This window comes from Aedes albopictus, chromosome 2 (genome assembly GCF_035046485.1).
Source record: "Aedes albopictus strain Foshan chromosome 2, AalbF5, whole genome shotgun sequence".
NCBI lineage: Eukaryota > Metazoa > Arthropoda > Insecta > Diptera > Culicidae > Aedes > Aedes albopictus.
Window position 1 is genome coordinate 294,971,180 of NC_085137.1, and position 27,986 is coordinate 294,999,165.

Genomic DNA, 27,986 nt, shown 5'->3' on the forward strand with positions numbered 1-27,986 from the left:
GATGTGAAATTGAGCCGGAAGACTAAGGTTAAAATCAATAATTGAATAAAACAAACTCGTCTCTATGGATCCAGGAATCACCAGGAAATTTCTCTGAGGGAGCAGACTTTCTTTTTTATGGTTTCAAGCAGTATGTGTATTAAAGTCAGGTATATGCTAGCTCCACGTGTAGCCCCCAGCTTCCTTAGAATAAACCAGGCGTTCCAAATCGCTGACGGAATCTTTACTGGCGCGGCACATTGTCTCCAGGATGTGCTCCGAGAGCCCGCTATCGGACAGGTTTTCTTTCCACAGTACCTGATCGCCAATGGCCGTTGCTTCGTTTTCCTTGTCGGTGTCGTCGATCATCTTCTGAGATACTCGACTGAACACTGTTGTGTTTGGGACACTGACCAGGGTAGTGCTGAAGTTGTCCTTCGTTTCCGACAGCAAGCCACACAGGTAAGGTAGCACATGCGGCAAGATAACTCCCTGTAGTTCCGTGCTGTGATAGTCTTCACCGTCCATCCGGATTTTGCTCGATCGTGTGGTTAAAGTTCGCAATGTCGCACCCACGAATGCCACCGGGGCCAGTAAAGTGGGAGGGACGCCTGCCAGTCGACCAACCTTTATGGTGGTGCTTTTTGCATTTAGCAAAAAGTTGTAAAATGCTTGACACTCCACGCCTTCGATGAGGACCGTTGATTGATCGCTATAGTCTTCTTCACATTCCCGATTTTGTAGCTTCTTGTATTGGTTGTAATTTATCTTTTTGATTTCATCGGCTTCGACCCCTAAGCTTTCCAACCACTTTTCTTCCTCCATATCGTCGTCGTCGTCGTCTTCACCTTCATCCGGTACGGTATTCTGGAATGATTCAAAGGTGAAATAAGAATACCGTGCCATGCCCTAATACCGTGTGCCTCCTAATACCGTGTATTTGACAAAAAACTCAAATATTTTACTAAGTGTATTATTTTTTAAACTAAGTAACTAATTCAATCATTAGCATATTAAACCTTCTTAAGTTAGGCGTAATAAATTTGGCACATATTTACAAAAACAAGCAATTAAAAATATTCACAAAATGTGAGTGCGAAGTACCAATACACGGTATTAGGGCATGGTTCCTTTTGTGTTCCAAATACCGTGTTTCGGCTAAAACTGCAAGCTGAAAATATTATTGATACTTTTTTACTTTATGAATCAATTGTACAAACCTCTAGGCAACGTTTAACGCACAGATTCTTTTAAGTATGAACTTAGTATGATTGATATAGTGATGATTCAAAGGACCACCAATGTACGCGGGCCACATACACGGTATTAGGCACAATGCTATGTTTTACCATTTTGTTTTTAACAATGGTTTAAACATTTGGAATATTATTAATTATATTTATTATACATAATACACAGAATAACCAATAATATAGCGTTTGAAAAATCAAGAAACACGAATAATTGATTTTTACAGGGCTCTTTGAAGTGAAGAGCATCCTTAAGGTCACGGTATTGGGGCATGGCACGGTATCTAGAATACAGTCAACTTTCGTTCGTTGGGCTACGTTTAGGTGGGCTTCGTTTTAACTGGGCGCCCGTTAGGTGGGCTATAGCCCAGTTAAAACGAAGTCAAACGTCACTTTTTGACGTGAAGCACGATTTGTCTAGGTTGGTAGCCCTGAATCTCTATTGTTAGAGATTATTTGACAGCTGAAAACTCAGCCCGACTAGTGAAAGTCTTTCACTAACTGGGCTATGAGCTTAGTGCAACGAGCGAAAGTTGACTGTACAGTGGGTGGGTTAGGTGGGCTATAGCCCAGTTAAAACGAAGCCCACCTAAACGTAGCCCAACGAACGAGAGTTGACTGTAGTAGGAAAACTTAAAATAAAAGGTGCCGGTCATAAACCACGTAGCACCACGCAGGTAGATCAAACTTTGGATATGAGCGAAGACGGCTAATAACAAGACAGACAGCTCCCACCCTGTTGCAGGCGACATGGTTGAAACGCCCTCAACGATTCACAGGAACATTAAAATATGATTGTGTGCGTGTACATGCAAATACGTACACGGAAATGGTAGCATCGCATGCACACTCATTCATGATGTTGTTCCCTGAAGTCGTTCGTGGCGCTAGTGTGCTTGTAGCTCCCAAGGTACATGGAGCAAGAGGGGAGATGTCTGTCTGGTTATTAGCCGTCTTCGATATGAGTAAATCTCGATGAGACCGACTCACTATTTACACCTTGTCTTTAAAAATGTTTAAGAAGGCAATTTTCTGGAAGTCCTCCCCAAAAAAGTAAGAAAATGCATTTACTTACTTAAATTGACGGACCCCCCGTTAGTTAGAGCTACAACCATTTTTGCGGACCCCTCGAGTTTTGGTCAATTCTTGGCTCATTTAAACCGATATATTTCGTAAGTTTCCCCAGAAGCACTTTAAATCGAAATATTGTTGAAAAGAGGAAATATGAAGGTGCTTTTTGCAGTAATTAAAATTTGGGTCGGTTATATTGATTTCGGCCGCCATCTTGAAGTTAGATACTAAAACTTCTTTCACCATGCTGGCTGGCAACCACCAGAGAAAATAGGTAGAGAAGCGAAGAGTGTGAATCCAAAAATACCTTATCGAACCGTCAAACTGGTATCCCATCGAACAAAATCAACTAACCTTGATGATTGCCGCATAGTCAAAGATAAATAGGTATTGTAATCATTTCAAGCATTTTTTCACCAAAATTCTCAAATATCAAGGATATCACCAAAGACTAATTTCAACACCTCGATGTACCAAAGAAAAAGATCATATTTTGTGGGTCCAGTCCGGTACCCAATAATATTCATAAAGCCGATGATAAGGAGGGGTAATGGCTGAATAATCTGCTGACAACATAAACGCCATGGGATAGGAAAAAAGTATTTTGGTGGGGGATTAGGGTGTTGGTACAGACTTGACAATATCAATGCTATCCAGATGCAAAATAATTTTAAGGCTCAATAGTTAACCGCACGCTTTCCAAAACCAAAAAACAATAATCCACAAAATGCCAAGCAAGTCATAGAAAGAAAAAGCGCCCGATTGTTTATTTTGTCAATTACATCGGACTCGCCAGTTACCCCGGAAAAATGTCCCTTCAGTTCTGGAAAATATACTATTCCCAATTAAGCCTTTAATTGAATTGTCCGCGTGGTCTCGTAGTACCCCTTCTAGGTAGGAATTAGTCATTGCCATACATATTAAATGCTAGACATGGCCCCATGGATAGCATTTGCATATGTAAAAGCTTTGCTGATGTGACTTTCCTATTATGTCCTCATGTTTGTCTTCAAAACCTTGTCACGCTTAGAAAATTGAAGTTGATAAACAATACATTACAAGGTTCGAATTCCCATAGAAAGAGATCATTCATTCGAACTACAACACCATAGGAGATAATATCACATTGGCTGATTACAGTAAAAATGCGAAAAATCTCCCTTTTTCTCCTCAATCTCCCTTTTTCGACCTCAACTGTAAGGTCGTCTTCAGTGTCTTGTACTTGAGTCGACTCAAGTACAAGACACTGAAGACGACCTTACAGTTGAGGTCGAAATACGTATCTGTCAAAGGATGCAAATTCTTAGTGGAATTCAAAGGAACAGTACTTATCCCGATTTTCTTTTGAATATCTGATTTTTACAGAACTGTTTGTTATTGCTGTTCCAATCATAACTGCAAAGCACATCGACCACCATTGGCGTAAATAGGGGGTGGCCAGGGGGGCCTGGCCCCCTCCAGAATAATCCATTTCGGAAAAAAATCACGCATTTCAGGCGAAAAGTATCATTTTAGTATAAAAAATCTACATCGACATGGCCTTGGCCCCCCCTAGAGCATGACCTAGTTACGCTTATGTCGACCACATGTCCAAAATCAGAGCTTCCTGGAAGATATAATCCAAGCCCAGGGAACTTGACTGCGGAAAACATTGCGACCATAACGCAGCTGATATCACTCTAAATAACATTGACCCTTTAAACTGATGAAAATTGTTGCATTTTGGGATACAATATGGATAATTCTTTGTTAATAAATCAACAGCATAAATCATTTTCTAATTCAGTATACGAGAAAGACACTACCTCGATAGGTGGATTTACCTGACTACTAATTATCGTACTATTATCGTGTTATTCTTGTGAATGAAAGTGTTATGTCAAGATAGGCAATACCCATCCTACGGTAAACTCTCAAAGAGAGATTCTCTCAGCAGAGAACAAATCCTCTACTGCAGGCGGTATAACATGTATTATAAGGAACACGAATAAACAGTTTTATTTCTGCCATGACACAAACAACGTCGTGTTTCACTCGTAATAGAAAACCCCGTCCATGGAGTTCTTTATAACGTTTCCCACATTTCCTGCAGACCCGATGTCTCAGGTCCTGATGGCCGGTTACTTCAGTTGGCGACAAGGATGAAAGTGCATAAAAATCTATTAAAAAAAAAGTTTTATATCGTGCGTGCAACTACTTTCATGACCCCGTGCAAATGCATTTTGGCATGATTTTTTTTCTTTGTGTGGTTTGCGTAGACGGAAAATTTTGTGACCCTGTACCAGCAGAGGTTTATGTTCATTTTGTTTCACGTTGGACGGAAAATTGTGTTAAATTTGTTCCGCGGTGCAAACTTTATCTATGGCTGTTTTTTTTTATCCTCCGTTTCCCGCATTGTGTGCATTGCAGTGGCGGGCAAAGAGAGAGCATCCAAGCACAATCAACTCGACAATGATTTTTCATAAGGGCCTAACTGACTTGTTCGATTTCTCTTCGTCGACTTTCTCTTTCGCTAATAACTTGATCAAAACAAACAAAATTATTAATCTTTTTGTTTCTATAGCAACATGTAGTCGTCTTCTTCGCATTTTAACCAAAAAATCTTTGGAAAACTCAATACACATTCTGTGATAACACAAAGAGAGGATCGATAAAGAGAACTCGAAAATGTCAGTTAGGCCCAGGGATGCCAGATGATTTTTCTAAAAATCTGTATCAGGATTTTAGAAAATCTGTATTTGTCTGTATTTTGAAACTGTGACTGAAAGCCAAAAAAAACCAAGTTTCCGTAAATCCTGTCAGACCCCGTTAGAAATCTGTGGGTTCAACATGTAAATAACATGTTTGTGTCCCAAATTTGGTACGAACATTTCTATTTGCAGTAAGTTTTCACTAAACGGTGTAAATAGCAGAACGTTATGGTTTTGAATAGTTAAATAAATATATCTATTCCTAATAATTTATTACGACTTAATGTTTTGCTAGACTTTTACTCGAATAAAGGCGAGACTCTAAGCAAAATAACGCAAGGATGGCCCATTGAGTGAACGAGACCTGTTACGTTTGCTGTTCCTGCCCGGCTAAGCTAATATTGATGGCTATGAGGTACTCGGGCAGTCAATGTGGCTTACGCAAACTTAAAACATGTAGGGATTCATGGTTTATAACATGTATTCTCCCCTCAACATTTTCTCTTACAACTACGTGTACTTAAGACTATGGTACCTTGATGATCTCGCTGATGCTACGCGTTTGGCTGCTTCTGTTGCTCGGGGCCCCGTGTTGATGTTCCCCGCTCTCGCGATGCACTTCGATCGCATCCGTTGCGATGGCGCGATCAATCAGACCGCCACACTGCACAGTGGCTGGACTCTCGAAATCCCGATTCTTGGGATAATCTCTCAATTATTGCCGTGGTGCTCACTCTCGACCGATTTCCCCTATGACGCACGGCCGAGCACTCACGGCTTCGCCGCATCCACTAATCCACACTACACACACATACAGCTGTCAGCATCTGACGAAAGCCGACTTGATGATGCACAAACTTGATCGTTCCAATTGCACACGAACACAACTGCTGTCTCCGTTCGTTGCCGGTTCAGCTCCCATAAAGAAGCCTCCTTTTGGGAGGCTTCTCTTCCTCTACGATGATTGAGCGCAGCAAGCAATCGAGCCGTGATTACAGCCTGGCTATGTGGTCGCTGCTTCTCCGCTGAGTCCGCGTCCGGCCTGTGGGATTACTGTCGTGCCCAGTCCAATTGGAATGAATTCCAATTGGAAGCTACGTTCCGCCTGCTCGACTGCCTGTCGTCGGGTTGAAGTATGCTTTCCTGGCCGTGATTGGGACAATTTTATGCCAGTCCAATAACCGTTTACCTATTCCCTTCGGATTTGTGCTAGGTGTCGTATGGCTTTAATTGGATCCTGAGCTTTCACAGTCAGAGTGCTGTTTGTTCTGACTAGAATGTTGTTCGACGGCCAGGGCGACTCACTCCCGATTATTCCGACGGTTTCGAGCTGCTATGGAAGTAGATGACGCGAACCTTCGCGGTGCAGCGGAATTTGTCGTGCTGCTTTTCGATGACTGTCATTATTTCTGTCCGATCAGATTGCTTGTCCGGAAATGACTCAGCTCGAGTGTGGTTGTGGTAGTGGTGGAGTAAATTTCAAGAAAATCTACACTTCTTCTTTAGCTTCAAGCAAGCTTATGACGGCTTACCCATGCAGCAGTATGTTGTGCACGGAGAGAAAAGTACTTATGGATTTGTCGTCAGTACTTTGTCGATGTAATCCGTAACACAACACCATATCGAGAGCGACGAAATTTTTGTGAAGCTGGCTACGCTTCACAAAAATTTCGTAAAATCTGCGAAGCGGCTTGATCCTGATGAGTCCAATTGTTGCGTGCTTATATTATGCAATTCGGAAGATCTGGTTACAATATTGTACCCCAAATTGCGCAGTGGTTCTAACAAAATCAATCTTAATGTCCATAAAGAATTATTTGCCCTCACTACTAGATTAGTGACAGATATCGCAAAATACATAAATCAGCGTAGTTATCTACTACCTGAACAGAATTCTACTACTAATAGCCTTATATTAGTTACAATCTAAGGAGTTTTTACAATTGAGGTCTTCATGATCAGAGTTACTAGTTGGCTACCTGAGCGCTAAGTAGCCAACGCTACCGAATTACATCGAGAAAGTACCAATCTCCTATCTGCCTGTGTTACGAGTTATTTACAAACATAGATACGATAACATGTATTAAATAACTGTATTTACCTCTTCTTCTTGTAGACTCAATCTTGTCACTTCGAGAGCGCGATTTTCAGAGCGCGGAGGGTCACCGTGGCGATAGTGAGTGATACGTCTTGTATAAGTGAGTCGTGTGTCTTGTGAAGTGTCATGCTTCTTTTGATGCTTCGCTGAGCTTGAGTTGTTCTGCGAGTTTCTTCTGAAGCTGGTCCGATGCTATGTTGCGTTGGATGATGCGGTTTCGCAACAAGTATTGGGTCTTATAGCCGAATCCGTTGGACGTGTTTTCGTGACGTTTGTTCTTTGTTGGCAGCGCTTGTGGTTTGCTGCGTGCATAGCTTGATTGTTGTCTTTTCCGAGAAATTTGTGCATAGCTGATGGCTGTGTTTGTTTGCAGCTGCCTTAGTTAGCTATCGTCGGCGTGAAGTAGCTGCAGATGTTCGCCAAGCTTGCTGAGCGTTGTAGCACTGCTCGACGTAGCGCTGTGGTGGTGTGTTGACGCATTGGATGACGAGGTTTCGTGTAGCATGTTTTTGGGCCTCAAGTCGATCCGTCTCCGTATTTTGGTGACGCAGAGCGCTCGTTGTCAACAGCTGGCGGGATGCTGTGTACATAGCTTGTCGTATAACCCTCCCCGTTGAGGAACGAAGAAGGAAGTATTGCGCGAATGAATGTATGATATTCGTGCATACGTCACAGTCGGGTTATCGAGGAAGATATCGAAGACTACGTTTGAAGTGCTGGGAAACGCCATGTCTATATAGTCCTTCCTGATGACCGGAATCCGTCTAGGATGAGGCACGATTCGCCATCAGCTGGTGTAAGACACTGTTGTCAGCTTCGATCTTTCACATTGTCACGTTCGTAGTTATTGTGCGGATTGCACATTGTAGTGTACCTTACCGTTAAAGGGCTTTTGTTGACGAATAGTCGTTGTTGACAGCTCGAGGTCATGTTGACGTAGCTGGTGGAGTAGCTAACGAATAGCCTGGCACGTTTAACGCACTAACCGGCTTTCGGTGGTAAAACTTCCGCGAAGCGTGTGTTGTTGGTGATCTTGGTAGGTTCACTCTTCGTTGACAGTGTAAACTGTTCACATAGCTTTCGTACAGATTGTTACTAGTCTGCTTTTATGTCCTTTGCATGGTATACGCCTTTCGCTGATGTTTTAACGTCCTCCAGTAGGTAGTTGTTGGCTCCATGTACTTCTCGTACGTAACAGGGGACATATTTCGGCCCTAGCTTCTTTGTTCGTTAGTCAATGGCTGAGGATTTCTGGAAGGATCTACGCCAGACGAGTTCACCGACGTTGAACTTTCTTTCCCGAGCCCGGAGGTCGTAGCGCTGTTTGCTTTTTTCGTGGGCTGCGCGGATCCGGTCTACTACGAATTCATGGATATTTCGCACGGCTTTCAGTCGTTGTTCCCGTGCTTCCGCCTCGTCAGCTGGTGTATTCATCGCGGCCAGGGTGTACTGATCCGTGAACAAGATATGATTCCTGCCGAAGTTAGCGTAGTATGGACTGCATCCCAACGTTTCGTGTTTCGCAGTATTGATCGCACAAACGATCTGTTGCAGGTGCTCATCCCAGTTACGCTGGTTTTCATCAAGTAGGGCCCTGACACAGGTTATCAGAGTGCGGTTCGTACGTTCCGCCGCGTTACACATCGGCGTGTAGTAGGCTGTGCGCATGTGCGTGATGTTGTAGCGAAGTAAAAGAGAACGGAATGCGAGAGAGGTAAATTGGGTTCCTGAATCTGTCACGATGATCCTTGGCGTTGAGAAACGGAGGAATACGTAGCTTTCCAGGTATGATACCATCTGTTGTGCATTGGCTATCCTGAAAGGCTCGACAATCACGAACTTCGTAATCCAGTCCACTATGACGAGAAGCACTGTATTGCCGTTTCGAGATCTTACCATGGGACCTACCCAATCAATAGAGATGAGTTCCCAGGGAATCTTCGCGGGCTTTGTGGCTCCCATAGTGGGAGTTTGTGTCGATGTCGGCGGCTTTGATGCTTTGCAGATAGTGCAGGACTGGATATACTGCTTGATATCCGTCGCCATCTTTGGCCAGTAGTAGTCATGCTGGATTTTGCTCAAGGTGCGATCATATCCTAGGTGAGCCGCCGTCGGAAGGTCGTGGAACCTCCGAAGGATGTCTTTTCGCATTGTACTCGGAACCACACGTTTCCACCGATGACTTCGGATACCCGTCTCATCGGTATTTACACAATTTTTATACAGCGCTCCTTCAGCGATTCGGAAATCGGGATACTGGTCTCCATCTTCTTCGACTCTTTTCCGCAAATCTTCATACCAGGTGTCCACAGCTTGCGTGACGTCTTCCATTATTGCGTTAGCCTCTCCAATTCGGCTTAGACAGTCTGGGACGACGTTAACTGAACCCTTCCGATACTTGATATCGAAGTTGAAGGCGTTGAGGCGAAGGATCCAGCGAGCCATTAGCGGGGTTGGGTTCTTCATCGTTTTCAAATACGTCAGGCTTGAATGGTCACAGTAGACCGTGAAGTGGCTACCCTCTACGTATCCTCTAAATTTTTCGATAGCTTTAATAACCGCCAAACATTCTCGTTCCGTGACGGAGTACCTGCGTTCCGACGGAGACAGTTTTTGTGACATGTAGCAGATTACCTTCTCCTGACCATCCGTTTCCTGCGTGAGAACAGCTCCCACCGCAATGTCACTCGCGTCACATGCAATTGAAAACGGTTTGGCGTAGTCTGGTGTGCTCAGGACTGGTGCACTACAAAGGTGCTGTTTAAGCGTATTGAAAGCTATCTCGCAGGATTCATTCCAAGCAAATTTCACGTTTGCTTTTGTCAATTCCGTTAACGGTGCTGCAGTGCGAGAGAAATCTTTGATAAAGCGGCGGTACCATCCACACATTCCGAGGAATCGCTGTACCTCCTTCTTGGATGAAGGAGTTGGAAATTTGTTGATAGCTTCGGTTTTTTCCTTGTCGGTGTTCCATCCGTTGTCGTCTAGAACGTAGCCAAGATACTTCAAACTTCGCCGGCAGAAAATGGACTTCGTTGCATTGATTGTGAGTCCCGCGCAACGAAGTCTACGAGCGACTTCCTTCAATACTTGCAGGTGTTCTTCAAATGTTTCCGTCGCGATTATGAGGTCGTCTAAATATACGAAAACTCGGGGCTCCATGTCGATGAATATGTGATTCATCACCCGGGAGAGCGCTTGGCTTGCGGTGGACAAACCAAATGGTACCACTCGGAACTGATAATGTCCCCGTTGCGGTATCGTGAAGGCTGTTTTCTGTTTGGAGTCTTCATCCAGTGGAATCTGCCAGAAGGCGGACTCTAAGTCTATCGACGAAAGGTAACGACTTCCACTGAGGTTGCTCATAATTGAGGCAATTTGTGGTATGGGATATGCCTCCTGGACGATTATTGTGTTTAACCGCCTTGCGTCCAAGCACAACCTCATCGAGTTGTCTTTCTTTTTGACCGCTACAACCGGGTTATTCCAAGGGCAGCATACTGCCTCTTCGATGACGCCAAGTGAGAGCATTCTATTCACCTCCTTGTTGAGATCATCTAGCAGAAATTTCGAGATGGGGTAGTACTTCTGCTTGAAAGGTTGTGCAGTTCCCGTATCTATTTTATGCCGGTATAAGTTGGTGCGTCCTAGACTCCCTGTGTTTTCTGATGTGGGAAACAGTTCAATCGTCTTCTTAAGCTGTTCTTGTTCCGTTTGGCTGAGGGTTGAAATCGCAGAAACGTTAGTGTCACTGGATACCTGTATACCGCATAGCGAGATTTGTACGCCAAATTTGACCCAAAAGTTCATCCCGAGAATAAGTGTTGGTGGAAGAGTCTCTACGCACAAGATCGGCAGAACTATCTTCTTGCTATTGTACTCTATGGGAATGTGTGCGTAGAAGGATACGTCGTGTGACGTGTTGTCCGCTGTTCTGATGGCTCCCTGTACTGGGAATTTGGTGAGTCCCATATCATCTACGATGGATGTAAGTGAGCCTCCCATGAGGCTACAAGTAGCTCCACTATCCAGTAATCCACGGATGGTTTTTTCCATGATTCTGACGTCTGCGTACGGCCTGTTGTCCCCTGATGAAGTGTCGAAGACGATGGATGCGATGTTGCGAAAATATTTCGTTTGCTGAAGGTAAGGGATTCTTGAAGGTACCGGAGATTCAACGCCCTTCATTGAAGAAACCCCGGACGTGCGTTTCCCGGAGCAGTAGTTGCTTCTGGAACAGCTTGCGCTAATCTGGTGATGCAATCTGGGCAGTTGCGCGAAATTGTACCCTTTTTGCCACAGTAATAGCAGAATATGTAGGTTTTAGGGTTTTGGCAATTCGGAAACGTGTGACCATGTTGCTCACACTGCCAGCAGGTAATGTTTGGGGGCTGTGCTGGTCTGGTAGTTTGCGCAGTCGGTCTTGGTTGCCATATATTGCTTCTCAGGGCATTGATTTCTTGTGTCGCTGATTCCGAACCGGCTGAAATTTCGTTGTCGAGGTTCTCGGGTTGTAGAGCCGAAACTGCCTGTTCCGCGTGTTCTGCAAAGTCAACTTCTTCTCCTTCCAGCACATTTACATGTTGTTGACGAGCTGGTGGTGGACGATTCCATGAATACCCTGCTGTCGCCGGTCTCATTACCCTTTGCGGAGCGTTATTGGTTCCTTGGGGTGTGTTGAACGGCCTCTGAATTTGTGATGATCGGCTACGATGAGAGTATCTTCGAGCTTCATCGTAGTCTTTGCAGACGCCGATCAACTCGTCTACCGATCCGGCTCGCGATGCCGACGCAATAGCTGCAAACTCTGGATTCAGGTTGGATTTCATAATGTAGAACCGGTCGTGATCTGAAAGCGGCGGTTCAACCACTTCAAAAAGCGCGAGAATGTCCCGATAGTAAGCAAGAAACGATTCTTCCGGGCCTTGTAGGCGCCAGTACAGGTCACGCTTCATGTGCTGAGAGTACGCAAGGGGAAGGAATTCCTTTTTGATGTCTTTCTTAAAGTGCTCCCAGGTTGGCCAGTTGTGGTACGAGCGGATGTACCATTCCAATGCTCGTCCTCTTAGCAGATGCTTGACTCCACGTAGTAGTGATATCTCGTCTACTTCCTCCGTATCCGCGTACGTTTTAACCCGATTCAAGAAAACCGCCAACTGCATGATATTGGCCTCCCCCGCGTATGAGAACGGCCATTTGTGTATGGGTTGCGTGGAGCGGAACCGTTGCGGCATGTTGTTGACGGAGTTACGAGCTGGCTCTCCTCGTCCCTGTAGCAGGTACCGTATTACTTCGTCCCGAACGTCAATCGGTTCATGATTCGCTGGTTGCTGCGCTTGCGCACCGGTTTGATGTTGAAGCACAGGTGATGGATTCATTCTGGGAAATGCTGGCGTTTGTCCTCCGAAAATCTGCTGATCGTGTCTGGAACTTTCACGTGGAATTCGGGGCATCTGGAGGTGTTCACCGCCCGGTGAATTCCCAAAGAGCGATTTGTGGGCTTTTTTGTGGTGCAGATCGTTGAGGCTTGATTGTAGATTCGATTGTTGTAGTTTGTTCGCCAGCTCTTCCACTTCCGGTAGGATTGGGACATCCCCTGGAGCCTTTGTTGTTGGTGGTGGGCTTAATAGAGTGACACTGTTAAAGAAGTGTGTGATTCTCTGGAGCGCTTCATCAGTATAACTTTCCAGTTTCCGCACATACACTTCCAAATCCTTGTCTGTGATCATTGCTACCCTACCTCTGTAGTGTAACAACTTGCTCCTGCATATGGCCAACTCCGTCGAACTTTCTTGTTCTAGTGCCTTCGTCAAGCGGTTATTGATGTTTCGTAGCTGCTTTTGACAATAGTCGATGTGTTCTGCTTGATTAATAACATGATCCGCTGTATCTGGAACCTCCATCGTTGATCGCTCCACCTCGATGATCGCGCGCAACTTTCCAGTTTTCTCCCTTCGCGTTCTGCAACTGCTGGGGTCCTGCTTCCTGAGCATGATCTCGAAGTCCAATTCGTCATCCGAAAGGTGTAGAATATCCATCCTTATGACACAACACGACTCACTAAGACACTCACTTGACTGACTTTGACTGATATTGACTGCCACTATAACGAGAAGTAGTGGATTTTTGAGTTGGGCGCCAATATTACGACTTAATGTTTTGCTAGACTTTTACTCGAATAAAGGCGAGACTCTAAGCAAAATGACGCAAGGATGGCCCATTGAGTGAACGAGACCTGTTACGTTTGCTGTTCCTGCCCGGCTAAGCTAATATTGATGGCTATGAGGTACTCGGGCAGTCAATGTGGCTTACGCAAACTTAAAACATGTAGGGATTCATGGTTTATAACATGTATTCTCCCCTCAACATTTTCTCTTACAACTACGTGTACTTAAGACTATGGTACCTTGATGATCTCGCTGATGCTACGCGTTTGGCTGCTTCTGTTGCTCGGGGCCCCGTGTTGATGTTCCCCGCTCTCGCGATGCACTTCGATCGCATCCGTTGCGATGGCGCGATCAATCAGACCGCCACACTGCACAGTGGCTGGACTCTCGAAATCCCGATTCTTGGGATAATCTCTCAATTATTGCCGTGGTGCTCACTCTCGACCGATTTCCCCTATGACGCACGGCCGAGCACTCACGGCTTCGCCGCATCCACTAATCCACACTACACACACATACAGCTGTCAGCATCTGACGAAAGCCGACTTGATGATGCACAAACTTGATCGTTCCAATTGCACACGAACACAACTGCTGTCTCCGTTCGTTGCCGGTTCAGCTCCCATAAAGAAGCCTCCTTTTGGGAGGCTTCTCTTCCTCTACGATGATTGAGCGCAGCAAGCAATCGAGCCGTGATTACAGCCTGGCTATGTGGTCGCTGCTTCTCCGCTGAGTCCGCGTCCGGCCTGTGGGATTACTGTCGTGCCCAGTCCAATTGGAATGAATTCCAATTGGCTTCTTTAACGGTGTTGAGATAATCCCATATTCTGAATCTGCATGTCAAACTGAGCCGAAATCCAAATTTTCATGAATTTTGGTGCCCGGGAACCTATTTAAAAATCAATTTAAAGTTTGTATGGGAGCGATTTGTCGAATCACCCCTCGTCGTAGTTTGTACTGGGCGGAGCTGTCAAACAGCTGCCAAGCTGTCAAAAGGTGATTTCAAAAAATCTCTTTGAAATTGATTTTAAGTACCAAAATAAAGTTCTAAAAATCTGAAAAAAATCATAGTGGCTCAGAAAAAGGTGCTCTTTCATATAAAATAAAAAAATCGATACATTTTTCAAAATTTAAAAACCCAATTGGAAGCTACGTTCCGCCTGCTCGACTGCCTGTCGTCGGGTTGAAGTATGCTTTCCTGGCCGTGATTGGGACAATTTTATGCCAGTCCAATAACCGTTTACCTATTCCCTTCGGATTTGTGCTAGGTGTCGTATGGCTTTAATTGGATCCTGAGCTTTCACAGTCAGAGTGCTGTTTGTTCTGACTAGAATGTTGTTCGACGGCCAGGGCGACTCACTCCCGATTATTCCGACGGTTTCGAGCTGCTATGGAAGTAGATGACGCGAACCTTCGCGGTGCAGCGGAATTTGTCGTGCTGCTTTTCGATGACTGTCGTTATTTCTGTCCGATCAGATTGCTTGTCCGGAAATGACTCAGCTCGAGTGTGGTTGTGGTAGTGGTGGAGTAAATTTCAAGAAAATCTACACTTCTTCTTTAGCTTCAAGCAAGCTTATGACGGCTTACCCATGCAGCAGTATGTTGTGCACGGAGAGAAAAGTACTTATGGATTTGTCGTCAGTACTTTGTCGATGTAATCCGTAACAAATTCTGAACTTTTACGTTGCCGGATTTCTGTGAAAATTTCTCCAGGGATTCTTCCAAGAATTATCCCTGGGACTTTCCTGTGAGTTTCTCAAAAAATATCCTGAAACTGGTTCACGGGTTTCCGTAGAAATTCTTTTCGAATATCCTCATGGGATTCTTCAAAGGATTAAAGAGAAAATTCCTTCAGGGATTGCTACATAAGCTATGCTTGTAATTCCTAATATATTTTTAAAAATATTTTTGGGGAAATTCCTCCAAATTTTTTTCATGAGTTTTTCTATAGCATTTCTCCGAAAATTTATCAATGATTTTCTCCAGGGGTTTCTCCATGAATTTCTGCTCACGTATGTTGAAAAAAAAAATGCAATTCTAGGAGATATTTTTTTTAACAAACATTCCGGAATTCTATCAGAAATTTAGAAACTTTCAGTTTCTATGAAGAACTAGCATAAGTTAAAACACACAAAAATAGAGAGATAATAAAAAAAATTTATAAAGAATCATTCCAGAAATTTTTTCTTGAATTTCTACCTAAAGGATTACTCCATTTTTTTCAGAAATTTTCTCGGTATTTTTTGGAAATTCCTCTAGAAATTCTCGAAAGATTATTCTGTGAAGTTCCTCCAGGAGTTTATCCAATAGTTCCTTAAAGTATTCCTCTAGGCATTGCTTTGGATTTGTTCAGACCTTTCTTCATGGATTTTCTCAACAATTAGTTCTGCAGCAATTGTTGAGAGAATCTTTTGGAACTGCTAATAAGCTTTATTCAAAGATTTTTTCTAGAAATATTTCAAAGTATATTTGTAGAGGGTTCTCCAGTTCTTGTAGGTTTCTCAAAGATTCCTTGATAAATCTCTTTTTTTATTTCTTTATTGGTTCTCTAAAATATTCTTCCAAGAAATCTCTTCATAAACTGCACGAGTTTTTTTTTCGATGAATCCTTCAGAAGTATCTCCAGCAGTTCTTCCAAGGATTCCTTCAGAAAATTCTCCAGGGAATCTTTAGAAACTCAATGAAGGATTTCTTTAAAAAATCCACAAGTACCTTTGTCTGCAATGTCTGCATTTTTTAAGAGAGTTCTTTAGAAATTCCTCCGCGGAATTTCCATTAATCACTGCAGAAATTTCTCAAGGATTCTTGCATTGATAGAGTTACTCCAGAAGTCTATCAAGATTTTTTTTTCACTTTTTTCTAAAAAAAACATTAAGGAGTTTCTGCAGGAATCACTGAATGAATTTCTCAAAAAATCTTGGAGATCCCTGGGAAGAGTTTCCGAACAAATTCCTTTAGGATTTGTGAATAATTTACTTAAAGAATTTCAGAATTTTTATTTTTTCAGGTATACTCCATGAAGGAACTTGTAAATTTTGAAATCTTGATGAAATCTCTGGAGATAAATATATTTTCACATACAAATTTCTAAAGAAATCTAAGCAGAAAATTCTGAAAGAAATCTAACTCTTAAGTAAAGTTAGTGGTAAGTAAAAAGAAAATCGGGCTAAGTACTGTGTCTTTGAATTCCACTAAGAATTTGTATCCTTTGACAGATACATATTTCAACCTCAACTGTAAGGTCGTCTTCGGTATCTCGTACTTGATTCGACTTTAGTCAAGTCCAGTCGAGTCGAGTCGAGTCGAAGACACTGAAGACGACCTTACAGTTGAGGTCGAAATACGTTTCTGTCAAAGGATGCAAATTCTTAGTGGAATTCAAAGGAACAGTACTTAACGCGATTTTCTTTTTATTTAACAAAGTTTCCAACTTTTATTTCATTTTTCATGTAATGAAGCTATAATTTTCCTTACATCTTCATATTTCACTGGAAATTCGCGACTCTTGCAAATTGTCAAGCAAACAACAATACAAATAAAAAAGAATGAGCAAAGATATAGGGATATAGTTTATTCGATTTTTCCTTTTACTTACATAATCTTTGAAAACTTGCTAAAAAACTTCATTTTGGGCGAAGGTTAAAAAGTTTTATATTACAAGAAAAGATTTCAACGTGATAAAAACATAAAAAACGCCCTTAACGTATGCTTATTACATATCTAGGACGTTTTATGTTTCGTCATATTTGTTTTATTAAATTCAATTCTAAAGAAAAATTTCCTGCAATGAAATGATTGAAAATTGAGGTCAAATGTGAAAAATATTGATAATTTAATGGGTTTGTAATCTAAATAATTTTTATTACTTTATTTTCCATCTTGCATGAATGTATGAGGAAAAAAATATGTGGAGGAAAAATCTGTATCAAGATCATAAAATCTGTATTTTTTCTGTACTCTGAATCCTGTCTGTATCAACCTCTAAAAATCTGTATAATACAGAAAAATCTGTATATCTGGCATCTCTGGTTAGGCCCAAATGAAAAATCAGTGTCGAACTATTGCCATTTTGTTACGAGGACAATGCGGCTCCATTCGACGCTTTTGGCTCTATCGTAGTACCAGTATCACACTATGAGCGAACTACATCGACCTTGCATGCATGCATCGGTTTTATGGATTGTTACTGGCTACACAAAAGAAGAGCTTCATCTTGCCCCGATGGCATTAAATGCAACAAATTTTGTTGCCTGTGCTGCAAGGTGTTTTGGACGTTTTGGGCGGCAGTAGACGTTGCATTGCGGATCGGAAACCTACGTTGGAGTTCAAGACAGAGCGACGAATATCATCAGCATCGGTTTTTTCATCTATACGTTTGTTTTTGTAAGAAGTAGAAATTATGGTTGTGCTACTTTTCCCCGAATGTCGGTTCCCCGAATGTCGTTTCCCCGAACGCCGTTTCCCCGAATGCCGTTTCCCCGAATAACCCTTTTCCCCGAATGCCGTTTGCCCGAATAAGTACGTTTCCCCGAAAAAAAATTGATGTACTGTCAAAAAATGATTAGATGCTAAATTGCTACTGGCTAGACCGCTTTTATTAGTTTTATTTCTAAAGTATTATCGGCTAACGCTTAATCATATGAAACTTCCTTCCTACAAAGGTGGTTGTTTTTTCGAGTTCTTTGGGAACTGTTAACATTATAGTTAATATTGATTCACTAAAAATGCTCCTTAAATTTGTGTTAACGTCGCAGCTAATATAGCATCACTAGAAATTTCCCCTTCTTTCAAAGAAGGCGATTCTTTCAAGTTTTAATTAACATCGTAGTTAATATAGTTTCACTAGAAATTTTCCCTTCTTTAAAAAATGCAGTTCTTTCAAGTTTTAATGCTAAAAAGTTTTTAATAACATCACAACTAATATAGTTTCCCTAAAAATTTTCCCTTCTTTCATAGAAGGCGGTTCTTTCAGGTTTTAGTGCTAACAAGTTTTTGTTAACATGGCAGCTAATATAGTTTTCCTAGAAATTTGCCCTTCTTTCAAAGAAGGCGGTTCTTCCAAGTGTAAATGCTAACAAGTTTTTGTTAACATGGCAATTAATATAGTTTTTGATATAACTAGTACTGACAAAGTTTCCGTTGAAGTTGTTGTATTTAGTTAAATCTCAGTTAAATCATGTACATACATACATACATATTTTTAAAGAATATATAAAAACAAGTAAATTAAAACTACTTCTTTCGCGTTTCGGGGAAACGGGAATTCGGGGAAACGACATTCGGGGAAACGGCATTCGGGGAAAAGGGACATTCTGGGAAACGGCGTTCGGGGAAACGACATTCGGGGAAACGACATTCGGGGAAAAGTAGCACAATCAGAATTAATATTAAGATGTGTAATTTGACTGCTACTGTAAATCCTGAACCGTTGCGGTGATTGTTGCTAGTGAATGACTATTTTTGTAAAATGTGAATCGACCCGGTATTTTATCTTATTTATGTTTAGTTTATTGCATTTTGATGTGAAGAAGTCTATACCTATTTTTTGTGATTTCTTTTTGTGGTTTTATAAGGTACTTTTAATTTCGTTTGAGTATTTAGTTTTAAAATCAAACTTTAACGAAGGGTAATCCTCGATGAAACGTAATTTGTAAACTTTGTGAGAGTGTGTGCAGAGGAACGTTTTGATGTATAGGAGTTGTTAATTTGAATGAACGTTCAAAGCAAAAACGGTTACTACAGTACAGATACAGACTCTGTATCTAAGTCATTGAAAGAGTATTTGTTTAAAAGAATGAGGAAGAGATCCAACGGATTGTAATGATTTTTATAGCTGGAGGTTTATAATATGCTATCGAATTGCATGTTTCAGTTTTTTCGATCATTTAGTTAAAAAGTATTATTTGCACCTCACATTTAGGTGATATCAGAAGAAAGAAAAGTTATTGAAATTACTCGATTCAGATATTTCAATATTTCCGATAATTAAAAAAAACTCAGATGTATGTATTTAACTATCAAATAAATTGTAAAAAAAAAAACAAGATAAATATAAACCTCCTTCTAAGGGTGAAGGAGTTGTTATGTCAAGATAGGCAATACCCATCCTACGGTAAACTCTCAAAGAGAGATTCTCTCAGCAGAGAACACTCTACTGCAGGCGGCAGAGATGGCATGCTCCTCAGTGTGAAACGTGAGAAGAGAAAACATACACTCTACACACGACTTTCAACGAGAGCGAGGGTGAACTACGCAACTTTTTTCACACACAAACCAGCCGCTCACTCTCTGGCATCCATCAGCGGCACACTCAAAATGAGTGCTCAAACAAATGATAGAACGAGCATGTTTTGCAGTTTCTGCGTGCACATTTTGTGCGCACTAAAAATGTGCACACAAAAATTCGTTGAGTGCGCACTCAGTCGTGCTTCCAGTGCAATACTGTGTGTACCACAGGGAGTATGAAAGTACTATTACGCCGTCTAGTAGCAAATGCATCTGCTTGTCTAAGATATCACATAAATCACAGACAAAAAGATGTGACACTAACGAAATTTCAATCTCATATATCTCATGATCCTGATTACTTTGAGAGTTGGTGTCTTCGGCAAAGTTGTTTGGCTGGTCAAGGACTAACCGATAATAAAACTTAAGGTGAAACGGGACGCCGTGTTATTTTTCCTATCTTGCCTCTCTTTCTAACAATTTGCCTCGCGATTTTGAAGATGGTAATCTCGAGTTCTATCGCACTAAAGATGCTGAAAAACAATCAGCATATGCACTGCAAGTGAGCATACACAGTGATAGGTTTTTGTTGCAAAATATGAAGTAGAATCTGAGATTACCATCTTAGTAGCAACAGAGCAATGGCGGATATTTCCCCGACCGTCCCGTCCGCCCTTAAGATTCCAAATTCCACCGCTAGGCGGTGCTAGTGAGTTAACAAATTTTGTTTTTCATATATATCAGGAAAATTTGCAAAAAATTGCAACTAGCGCCCCCTAGCTGCAGAAACTTGAACCAAACGGTAATTATTCTGAAAACCCATGATCTACCAAACAACATTGCCGAAGACACCATCTTTCTACAAAATCAGGATGCTGAGATATGCGAAATTTAAAATTTGTTTCCTCTCTAGCGCCGCCTAGCGGTGGAATTTTGAATCTCAAGCCTTATTATCGGTTAGTCCTTGACCAGCCAAACAACTTTGCCGAAGACACCAACTCTCTAAGTAATCAGGATCATGATATATATGAGATTGAAATTTCGTTAGTGTCACATATCTATTTGTCTGTGATTTATGTGATATCTTAGACAAGCAGATGCAACACTGACAAAATTTCCATCCCATATATCTCAGGATACTGATTACTTAGAGAGTTGGTTTCTTCGGCAAAGTAGTTCAGCTGGTCAAGGGCTTTCAGAATATGGGCCGTATGATTCGTGATTTCACCGCTAGGCGGCGCAAGAGAGTGTATAAATTTTACATTCCACATATCTCAGCATTCTGATTCTTTAGAAAGATGGTGTCTTCGGAAAATTGTTTGGTAGATCAAGGGCTTTCAGAATAATTACCGTTTGGTTCAAGTTTCTGCAGCTAGGCGGCGCTAGTTGCAATTTTTTGCAAATTTTCCTGATATATATGAAAAACAGAATTTGCTAACTCACTAGCACCGCCTAGCGGTGGAATTTTGAATCTTAAGTTTTATTATCGGTTAGTCCTTGACCAGCCAAACAACTTTGTCGAAGACACCAACTCTCTAAGTAATCAGGATCATGAGATATATGAGAATGAAATTTCGTTGCAATTTTTTGCAAATTTTCCTGATATATTTGAAAAACAAAATTTGTTAGCTCACTAGCACAGCCTTTTGGTGGAATTTGGAATCAAAATATCCATCAACTGTAAGTTCTTGACTAGCTTAAGACGTCTGCTTGTCTCTGATATCACAGGATTTGAGACCCCTTAGCGGGTTTTGGACTCACTGGTATGCTTTCGGTTCACCAAACAACACTGACCCCTTTGAACACACTGCGTGTGCACTGAGTTCTGTTTTTTCTGCGTGCGCGCAGAAATTGCGCACTGGGATTATGATCTGCGGGCTCTCATTGCTCTCACGCAGCACTCTAATCATCCGCACAAAAACTCTGCGTGAGAGAAATCATGTACATTTTATTGTGCGTTTTTTCTCTTTCTCTTTTGTAAGAAAAATGAAACTGAGAAGTTCAGTGAAAGATGAGCGTAAATGGGCACAGTTTCTGCGTGACATGCCATCCCTGGCAGGCGGTATCAATGTTCTAAATTTCACCAGGTTAGGCCCATCGGGCAAAGTGGTGTTTGTGATATGATAATTTTGAAGTAGTAGTCGTGTCATGTCAACTTCGGCAAGCCGAAATCGCACGAAGTTGCCGAAGGTGACGTCACGTTCCAGAAGCTGCGAACAAATTTTCTGGTGAACGTGACGTCGCGATCAGCTGATCGGTTTGTTTACATAGTTTTATCGCCAAATACAGGCAAACATATACGTTCACCCGGACCTGTGAATAATTGACATCGAGGCGGTATAACATGTATTATAAGGAACACGAATAAACAGTTTTATTTCTGCCATGACACAAACAACGTCGTGTTTCACTCGTAATAGAAAACCCCGTCCATGGAGTTCTTTATAACGTTTCCCACTTTTCCTGCAGACCCGATGTCTCAGGTCCTGATGGCCGGTTACTTCAGAAAGGACTAATGGAAATGAAATCCAAATATCTACCGTTAACATCCTTGGAAAACCACTCCGTTGTGATCGAGTCGTTTTTACGTCGAATCATTTCCAGAAATTTTAGCTTCCCTTCAATTTCCATTTCGACCGTGAATTGGCTTCTTTAACGGTGTTGAGATAATTCGATATTCTGAATCTGCATGTCAAACTGAGCCGAAATCCAAATTTTCATGAATTTTGAAGCCCGGGAACCTATTTAAAAATCAATTTGAAGTTTGTATGGGAGCGATTTGTCGAATCACCCCTCGTCGGATTTTGTACTGGGCGGAGCTGTCAAACAGTTGCCCAGCTGTCAAAAGGTGATTTCAAAAAATTGCTTTGAAATTGATTTTAGGTACCAAAATAAGGTTCTAAAAATCTGAAAAAAATCATAGGGTAAGAAATCAAGCTTTGAACTAGTCAAATTGTAATCTTAATTTGAACCATTTCAAAATTCATTAAAACGACGTACTTTTCAGGCAAATATTGTCCCGAAAAAGATGTTAAACAGCTTTTCGTAATATAACACATCAATTGAAAGCTTATTTATCGTAGAATCGATCAAACGAATAAAATTTCGCATTATTTCTCATAAAATTATCAAATTTAAGTGATTCTTACTTGGAGAATGTTATCTTAACCCTTTCCTTCCCACGACTTTGAACGGCTATATCTATGCCAAAAAAGCGTTTCCGATAAAAGTGGTAGAACAAAAGCTATTGCAAATTGGCTAAATTTTTCGAAATCAATAAAAAAAATTTTGGTTGTAAATCAATAGGTTTTTGATTGTTTATCAATAGTTCAACTATTGAAACAAGTAGGTAGTAGTTGGGTTAACCTTATGAGGTTATAACCATATTCTAAAAATTATTGCATCATATTCATCTAATTCCGTTTGTCCGGAGTTCGTCGAAAATCGATGGTGCTCTAGAGCAACCATGGGAAGTAGAGGGTTAAGTTGAACCATTTGTAATCTAAATTTGAACTAGTAAACGGGGGTGAGCTTCTAGTGTTGGCCTGTAGATTGCGCTAGTGGTTGCTTTGTTTACTCTTGGGGGATGGAAAAATCGAAATTTAGTTTCCAAATTCCTAAAGAATTTCGAACATTCTGAGTTGAGATTCCACTGCCTAATGAAAAATAGGTATGAGAATTAGCAGATTCGTGTGATTTTTCATTGTTTAGCATGGAATTGACTGTTTTGTGAGTTGCTCGAGCTGCTGCCGCTAGTAGTTCAAATTAAGATTAAAATTGGTTCAAATTAAGATTAAAATCATTGTTGATGAAAAATCGAATATTTCAATGAAATTCGGTGCAAATACAAACTTTTTACCATTTAACAGAAAGCTTATACCCGTGGCTTTCATGTACATACGATTTTGCCGTAGTAAATTATTTCCATGTGGGAGAAAAAATCACTTAAAATTTGCACTGCTTCAGAAAGCCGCAATTTGGTTCAAATTTTGATTACCTACCCTAGTGGCTCAGAAAAAAAAGGTGCTCTTTCGTATAAAAGCAAAAAATCAATATATTATCTAAAATTTAAAAACCCAATTGCAACCGTTGCTGAAAACGATCAAATTCTTCCAAGATCGCTGTTACGTCCTCCCTTCTCGCAAGTATAATGACCCTGAAGACTTCTCCGAATATCATACAGGAAATCTTGCGGTAAGCCCACCCATGTCGAAAGACCTACTTTCATACATGAAAGATATACTCACCGCACCTTGATCCTCGGATGAATTAGAAAAGCTACCATTGTTAACACTTATTCCAGATTCTCCAGACCGATTCATATCTTGTTTATCCGGTGATTTTTTCAACGGCATTGTGAATTCTATATCCTCTTGCTTCAAAGCTGCCCGCATTCCTCGAGATGTCGGTGTAAGCAAGGCATGGGTCTCCACCCGTCCGCCAATACCGGCAGCTCGGAATAACACCGTGAAGCTGTTGGCACACACGTAAAAGTACGGACACTGTCTGGCGCGAACCAGTTGGAACAGATTCTGGAAGCTGACGGCCCACTCTTTCGCCAGTGCAGTGCGCTCCGTTTCCCCCAGAACCGTTCCGTGGTTTGACTTGGCATTCCTCGGGAACAGCGTCAGCCAGGGCAGGTGCGGATGTTGCCAGTAGAGGGTACTCTGGTAGAACCTTGCCCCTGGCGAGATGTCCAACCCAACAGAAGAATCCTTTATACCGATGCATCGAACGAAAGACGTCAAACCGCTTGCTTCCTGGTTCGTGCGGAGGTTGTTTCCTGGTAACGAAGACTTGCACACGATTCGCAATCGACTTTTGATGCCCCAATGGATGGGAAAATGTTTGCAAGGCTTTTGCAGGTCTTCGGATGTTTCATGAGGGACAGCTGCATTGATGGCCAATTGGTGCTGTGTATCCAACAGGAAGCGACTTTCAAGAGGTTTTGCAATTGGAGCATCAATTACGGGAATCTCTTTCGGGGTAGTCCTATTTAGTAGTTCGAAAATGCTTTCGTCGTTAGTAAGATCGGGATCAGAAGGTCTCTGCTTCTTACTTGCGGCATTGTCTCCGTTTCTGGAAATGTGAAGATTGATATTAGCAAACTTTCGTCGTTAATTAGCTAAGCAAGGGGTAGGACGTTGGAAACAACGACAAAATTTATTAAATTTTGTCAAACACGCCTATTATACCGTAATAAGAGTGTTTAACTGCTTTTGCAGCCAATGTATTTTCACAAAACTCCCGAGCAGTCCAGTAACACAAATAGAAAGATAAAATCCTCCTCTTCCGTTAAATTGATGTGAATTGCGTGAGATAAATGAAATACAATTTAGCTTTGTAAGAAGCAATGGTTACAAATGCAATTACGCTATTTTAAACTGTTGGTGCCTAAATTATGATATCTGGGAATATTTAAAAAATGGTTAATTTTGCTTGACATTTCGAAATATAACAATTTGAAATTTTAAGTGCTCACAAGACATTTTTCTAAAATCATTGAAAAACACATGGTAGGTACGGTCTGGCAACTCGACAACTCCGACCAATAGTAATTTTTTTCTAAAACGGCAGCCTGCAAGTTATCACAAATTTTGCTCAGGAAAGGAAAGGACAAAGTGATGTACCGAATATTCGGCCGGCCGAATATTCGAGCCGAATATCAGCTTATTTTCGATTTTACCGAATATTAAATGTATTATTCGGCCGAATATACCGAATAGGCCGAATAATGACTAAACATTAGACCGGCCCAAAAATAAAAATGTCGAAAAATTCCTCGGGTCACCCTCTAGAATCGTGCCTTTGGATGAGAAGAGCAATCTGTGAAAATTTCAGCTCAATCGGTTTAAAATTGAGCTGGCGCAAATGAGTTGAAGGTTTGTATGGGATTTTCAGTCCAAATATATGGGAAATTGGATGGCCTACAGTCTCTCACTCAGTACGCCGGTTCAACGAGTTCGATTTAGCTCAGAATTGAAAGAATGGTAGTTGATACCCTAAGGAACAATTTTGTTGAAGACCATATCATGATAAAACTTAATTTTACTTGCGGTTTCAGCTAACGAAAGCAGGATGAGGACTAGAGTGGGTCATCGTTTATATGGAAAATAGAAAAATTCAATGGCATCCCATCAGATCAAAGCTTTTTTGATCCCATTCCAGGACCCAAATAAATGTGCAAAATTTGGGCACGATCGGTTATGTCTACGTTTTGCGCATCGCGTTTGAAGTTTGTATAAGATTTTACATGGGAAAACACACTTTTTTGCATTTCTCTCATTACAAGCTCGAATTTTTCCAAAAACATGTAACCGATGATGTGAAAACATAGCCTAGGGTGTCCTGAAAAACTTTGTCGAAAACCACGAAGTGATCTGATGCTTATGAAAAAAGTTATAGCGTTGGCATTGCTTGGCGAAACAGCATGATTTTGTTGCTAAGTATTGTTATTCCTGTACATGTTAAAACATAAGCACATACATGCGATTCGTTGGTTATAACTTTTTTCACAAGCTTCGGATCGCTTTGCGGTCTTCAACAAAGTTTTTCAGGACATCCTAGGCTATCTTTTTACAGTATCGGTTAAAAAATTTTAGACAAATTTTTTCAACTTATGGCTAAAATGCAAAAAAGTATGTTTTCCCATACAAATTTCAATTGCAATGCGCAAAGTGTAGATGCAACCGATCGTGCTCATATTTTGCACAGATACTCAGGACCCGAAACGGAACCAAAAAAGCTTTGATCTGAGAAAACGGTTCCGATGACCCACACTAATGAGGACTCTCTCTCTCTCTCTTCTTGGCGTAACGTCCTCACTGGGACAAAGCCTGCTTCTCAGCTTAGTGTTCTATGAGCACTTCCACAGTTATTAACTGAGAGCTTCCTCTGCCAATGACCATTTTGCATGTGTATATCGTGTGGCAGGCACGAAGATACTCTATGCCCAAGGAAGTCAAGGAAATTTCCTTTACGAAAAGATCCAGGACCGACCGGGAATCGAACCCGTCACCCTCAGCATGGTCATGCTGAATACCCGTGCGTTTACCGCCTCGGCTATATGGGCCCTAATGAGGACATCTTCCTCTGTTTACTCTCGGTTGTTACATGCAGCACGTGTTTGCTGTTCGAAACTTGCGCTCTACATCATAGGCGGCTATGTTGTCCTTCATTTCAATTGCTCACGCACGTGTGCGGGTATCGAAACAATGAAGAATAACATAGCTGCCTATGATGTAGCGCGCAAGCTTCGACCGACAAACACGTGCTGCATGTAACAACCAAGAGTAAACGGGGGAAGATGTCCTCATCCTGCTTTCGTTAGCTGAAACTGCAATTAAATTAAGTTTTATCATGATATGGTCTTCTACAAAATTGTTCCTTAGGGTATCAACTACCATTCTTTCAATTCTGAGCTGAATCGAACTCGCTGAACCGGCGTACTAAGTGAGAGACTGTAGGCCATCCAATTTCCCATATATTTGGACTGAAAATCCCATACAAACCTTCAACTCATTTGCGCCAGCTCAATTTTAAACCGATTGGGCTGAATCTTTCACAGATTGTTCTTCTCATTGAAAGGCACGATTGTAGAGGGTGCCCCGTGAATTTTTCCAACTTTTCTTTCTCGCCATACAAATGTGGGCCGGTCTACTAAACATAGCAACGACAAGCTAAATTGAGAATTCAATAAATTGTGAAGTGGATTTCCGGAGCATTTTATTGGCAAAAAGTTGCATTTTCTGTGATGTAAAAACGTTTCTGATGAAGGAGGTTTTCGAATTGTAAACGCTCTTGTAAACGAAGCTGCCTTCTATAATAATTCCACGAGATTTTTAGCAAGAAAATCGGCCGAATATCTGACCGACTATTCGGCCGAATATTCGTTTCGCCGAATAATAAAATTTAAAATATTCGGCATTCGGCCGAGTAGTACTATTCGGTACATCACTAATAAAACTTGTACCGACTTTTTGAACCTTTTAAGCAGAATACCCTCTTCGAATGAGTGTAATCACTTTTAAAGCTACCTAATTGCACGGTTTTTACTTTTTTGGATTTTTTCTTTCAAAATTAAGATAAACCAGTTTGGTTATGCCTTTGCAATCCAACAGATTCTGGGCAAAAAAAAAACTTACTTTGAGAAAGGATTCTTCCGCTTTTGACTACCGGAAAATGGGTCCGATTCCTGGCCATTGGAGGGAACACCACCGATGCCAGATGGTTTCTGAATGCGTGCTTGGAGGGCTTTCTGTTTCTGTTTTAGACGCTGCAGCCGAAGGATTTCGTCGGGCCTTTTCCATTGCTGGCTCATAATTTAACCGATCACTTTTAACCGCGTATTTTGCACTGATTTCGAATAGTCGTTTGGCACTGATGTTACTATTTATTATTCAAAGTTTTTCAACCAATAACTAGTAAAACCTTTCCGATCTCGTGCGATGACCCTTTGTGACGGCAGAAAGTGCGCATTTTTTGTTTGTTTATGTTTCAAGTGACA

General features: G+C 41.5%; 1 protein-coding gene across 1 annotated transcript; it reads right to left on the reverse strand.

Annotated features, from left to right (window-relative positions):
- Positions 1-43: 43 nt before the first annotated feature.
- Positions 44-27,986, reverse strand: LOC109414268 (protein downstream neighbor of son homolog). Its single transcript, XM_019688088.3, has 3 exons — positions 27,625-27,986; positions 23,728-24,559; positions 44-846 (listed from the first exon to the last, which is right to left on the reverse strand). Exons 1-3 carry the CDS (start codon positions 27,798-27,800, stop codon positions 157-159), a joined length of 1,698 nt encoding a protein of 565 aa, XP_019543633.1. The 5' UTR covers positions 27,801-27,986; the 3' UTR covers positions 44-156.

Excerpts from the sequence above, each read along its gene's own strand:
- LOC109414268 (XM_019688088.3), bottom strand. The coding sequence starts at position 27,800 with ATGAGCCAGCAATGGAAAAGGCCCGACGAAATCCTTCGGCTGCAGCGT. Across the intron at positions 24,560-27,624 it reads CGGAAGAATCCTTTCTCAAA|AAACGGAGACAATGCCGCAA; the intron begins GTAAGTTTTTTT and ends TCACATTTCCAG. Across the intron at positions 847-23,727 it reads CATCCGAGGATCAAGGTGCG|AATACCGTACCGGATGAAGG; the intron begins GTGAGTATATCT and ends GAATCATTCCAG.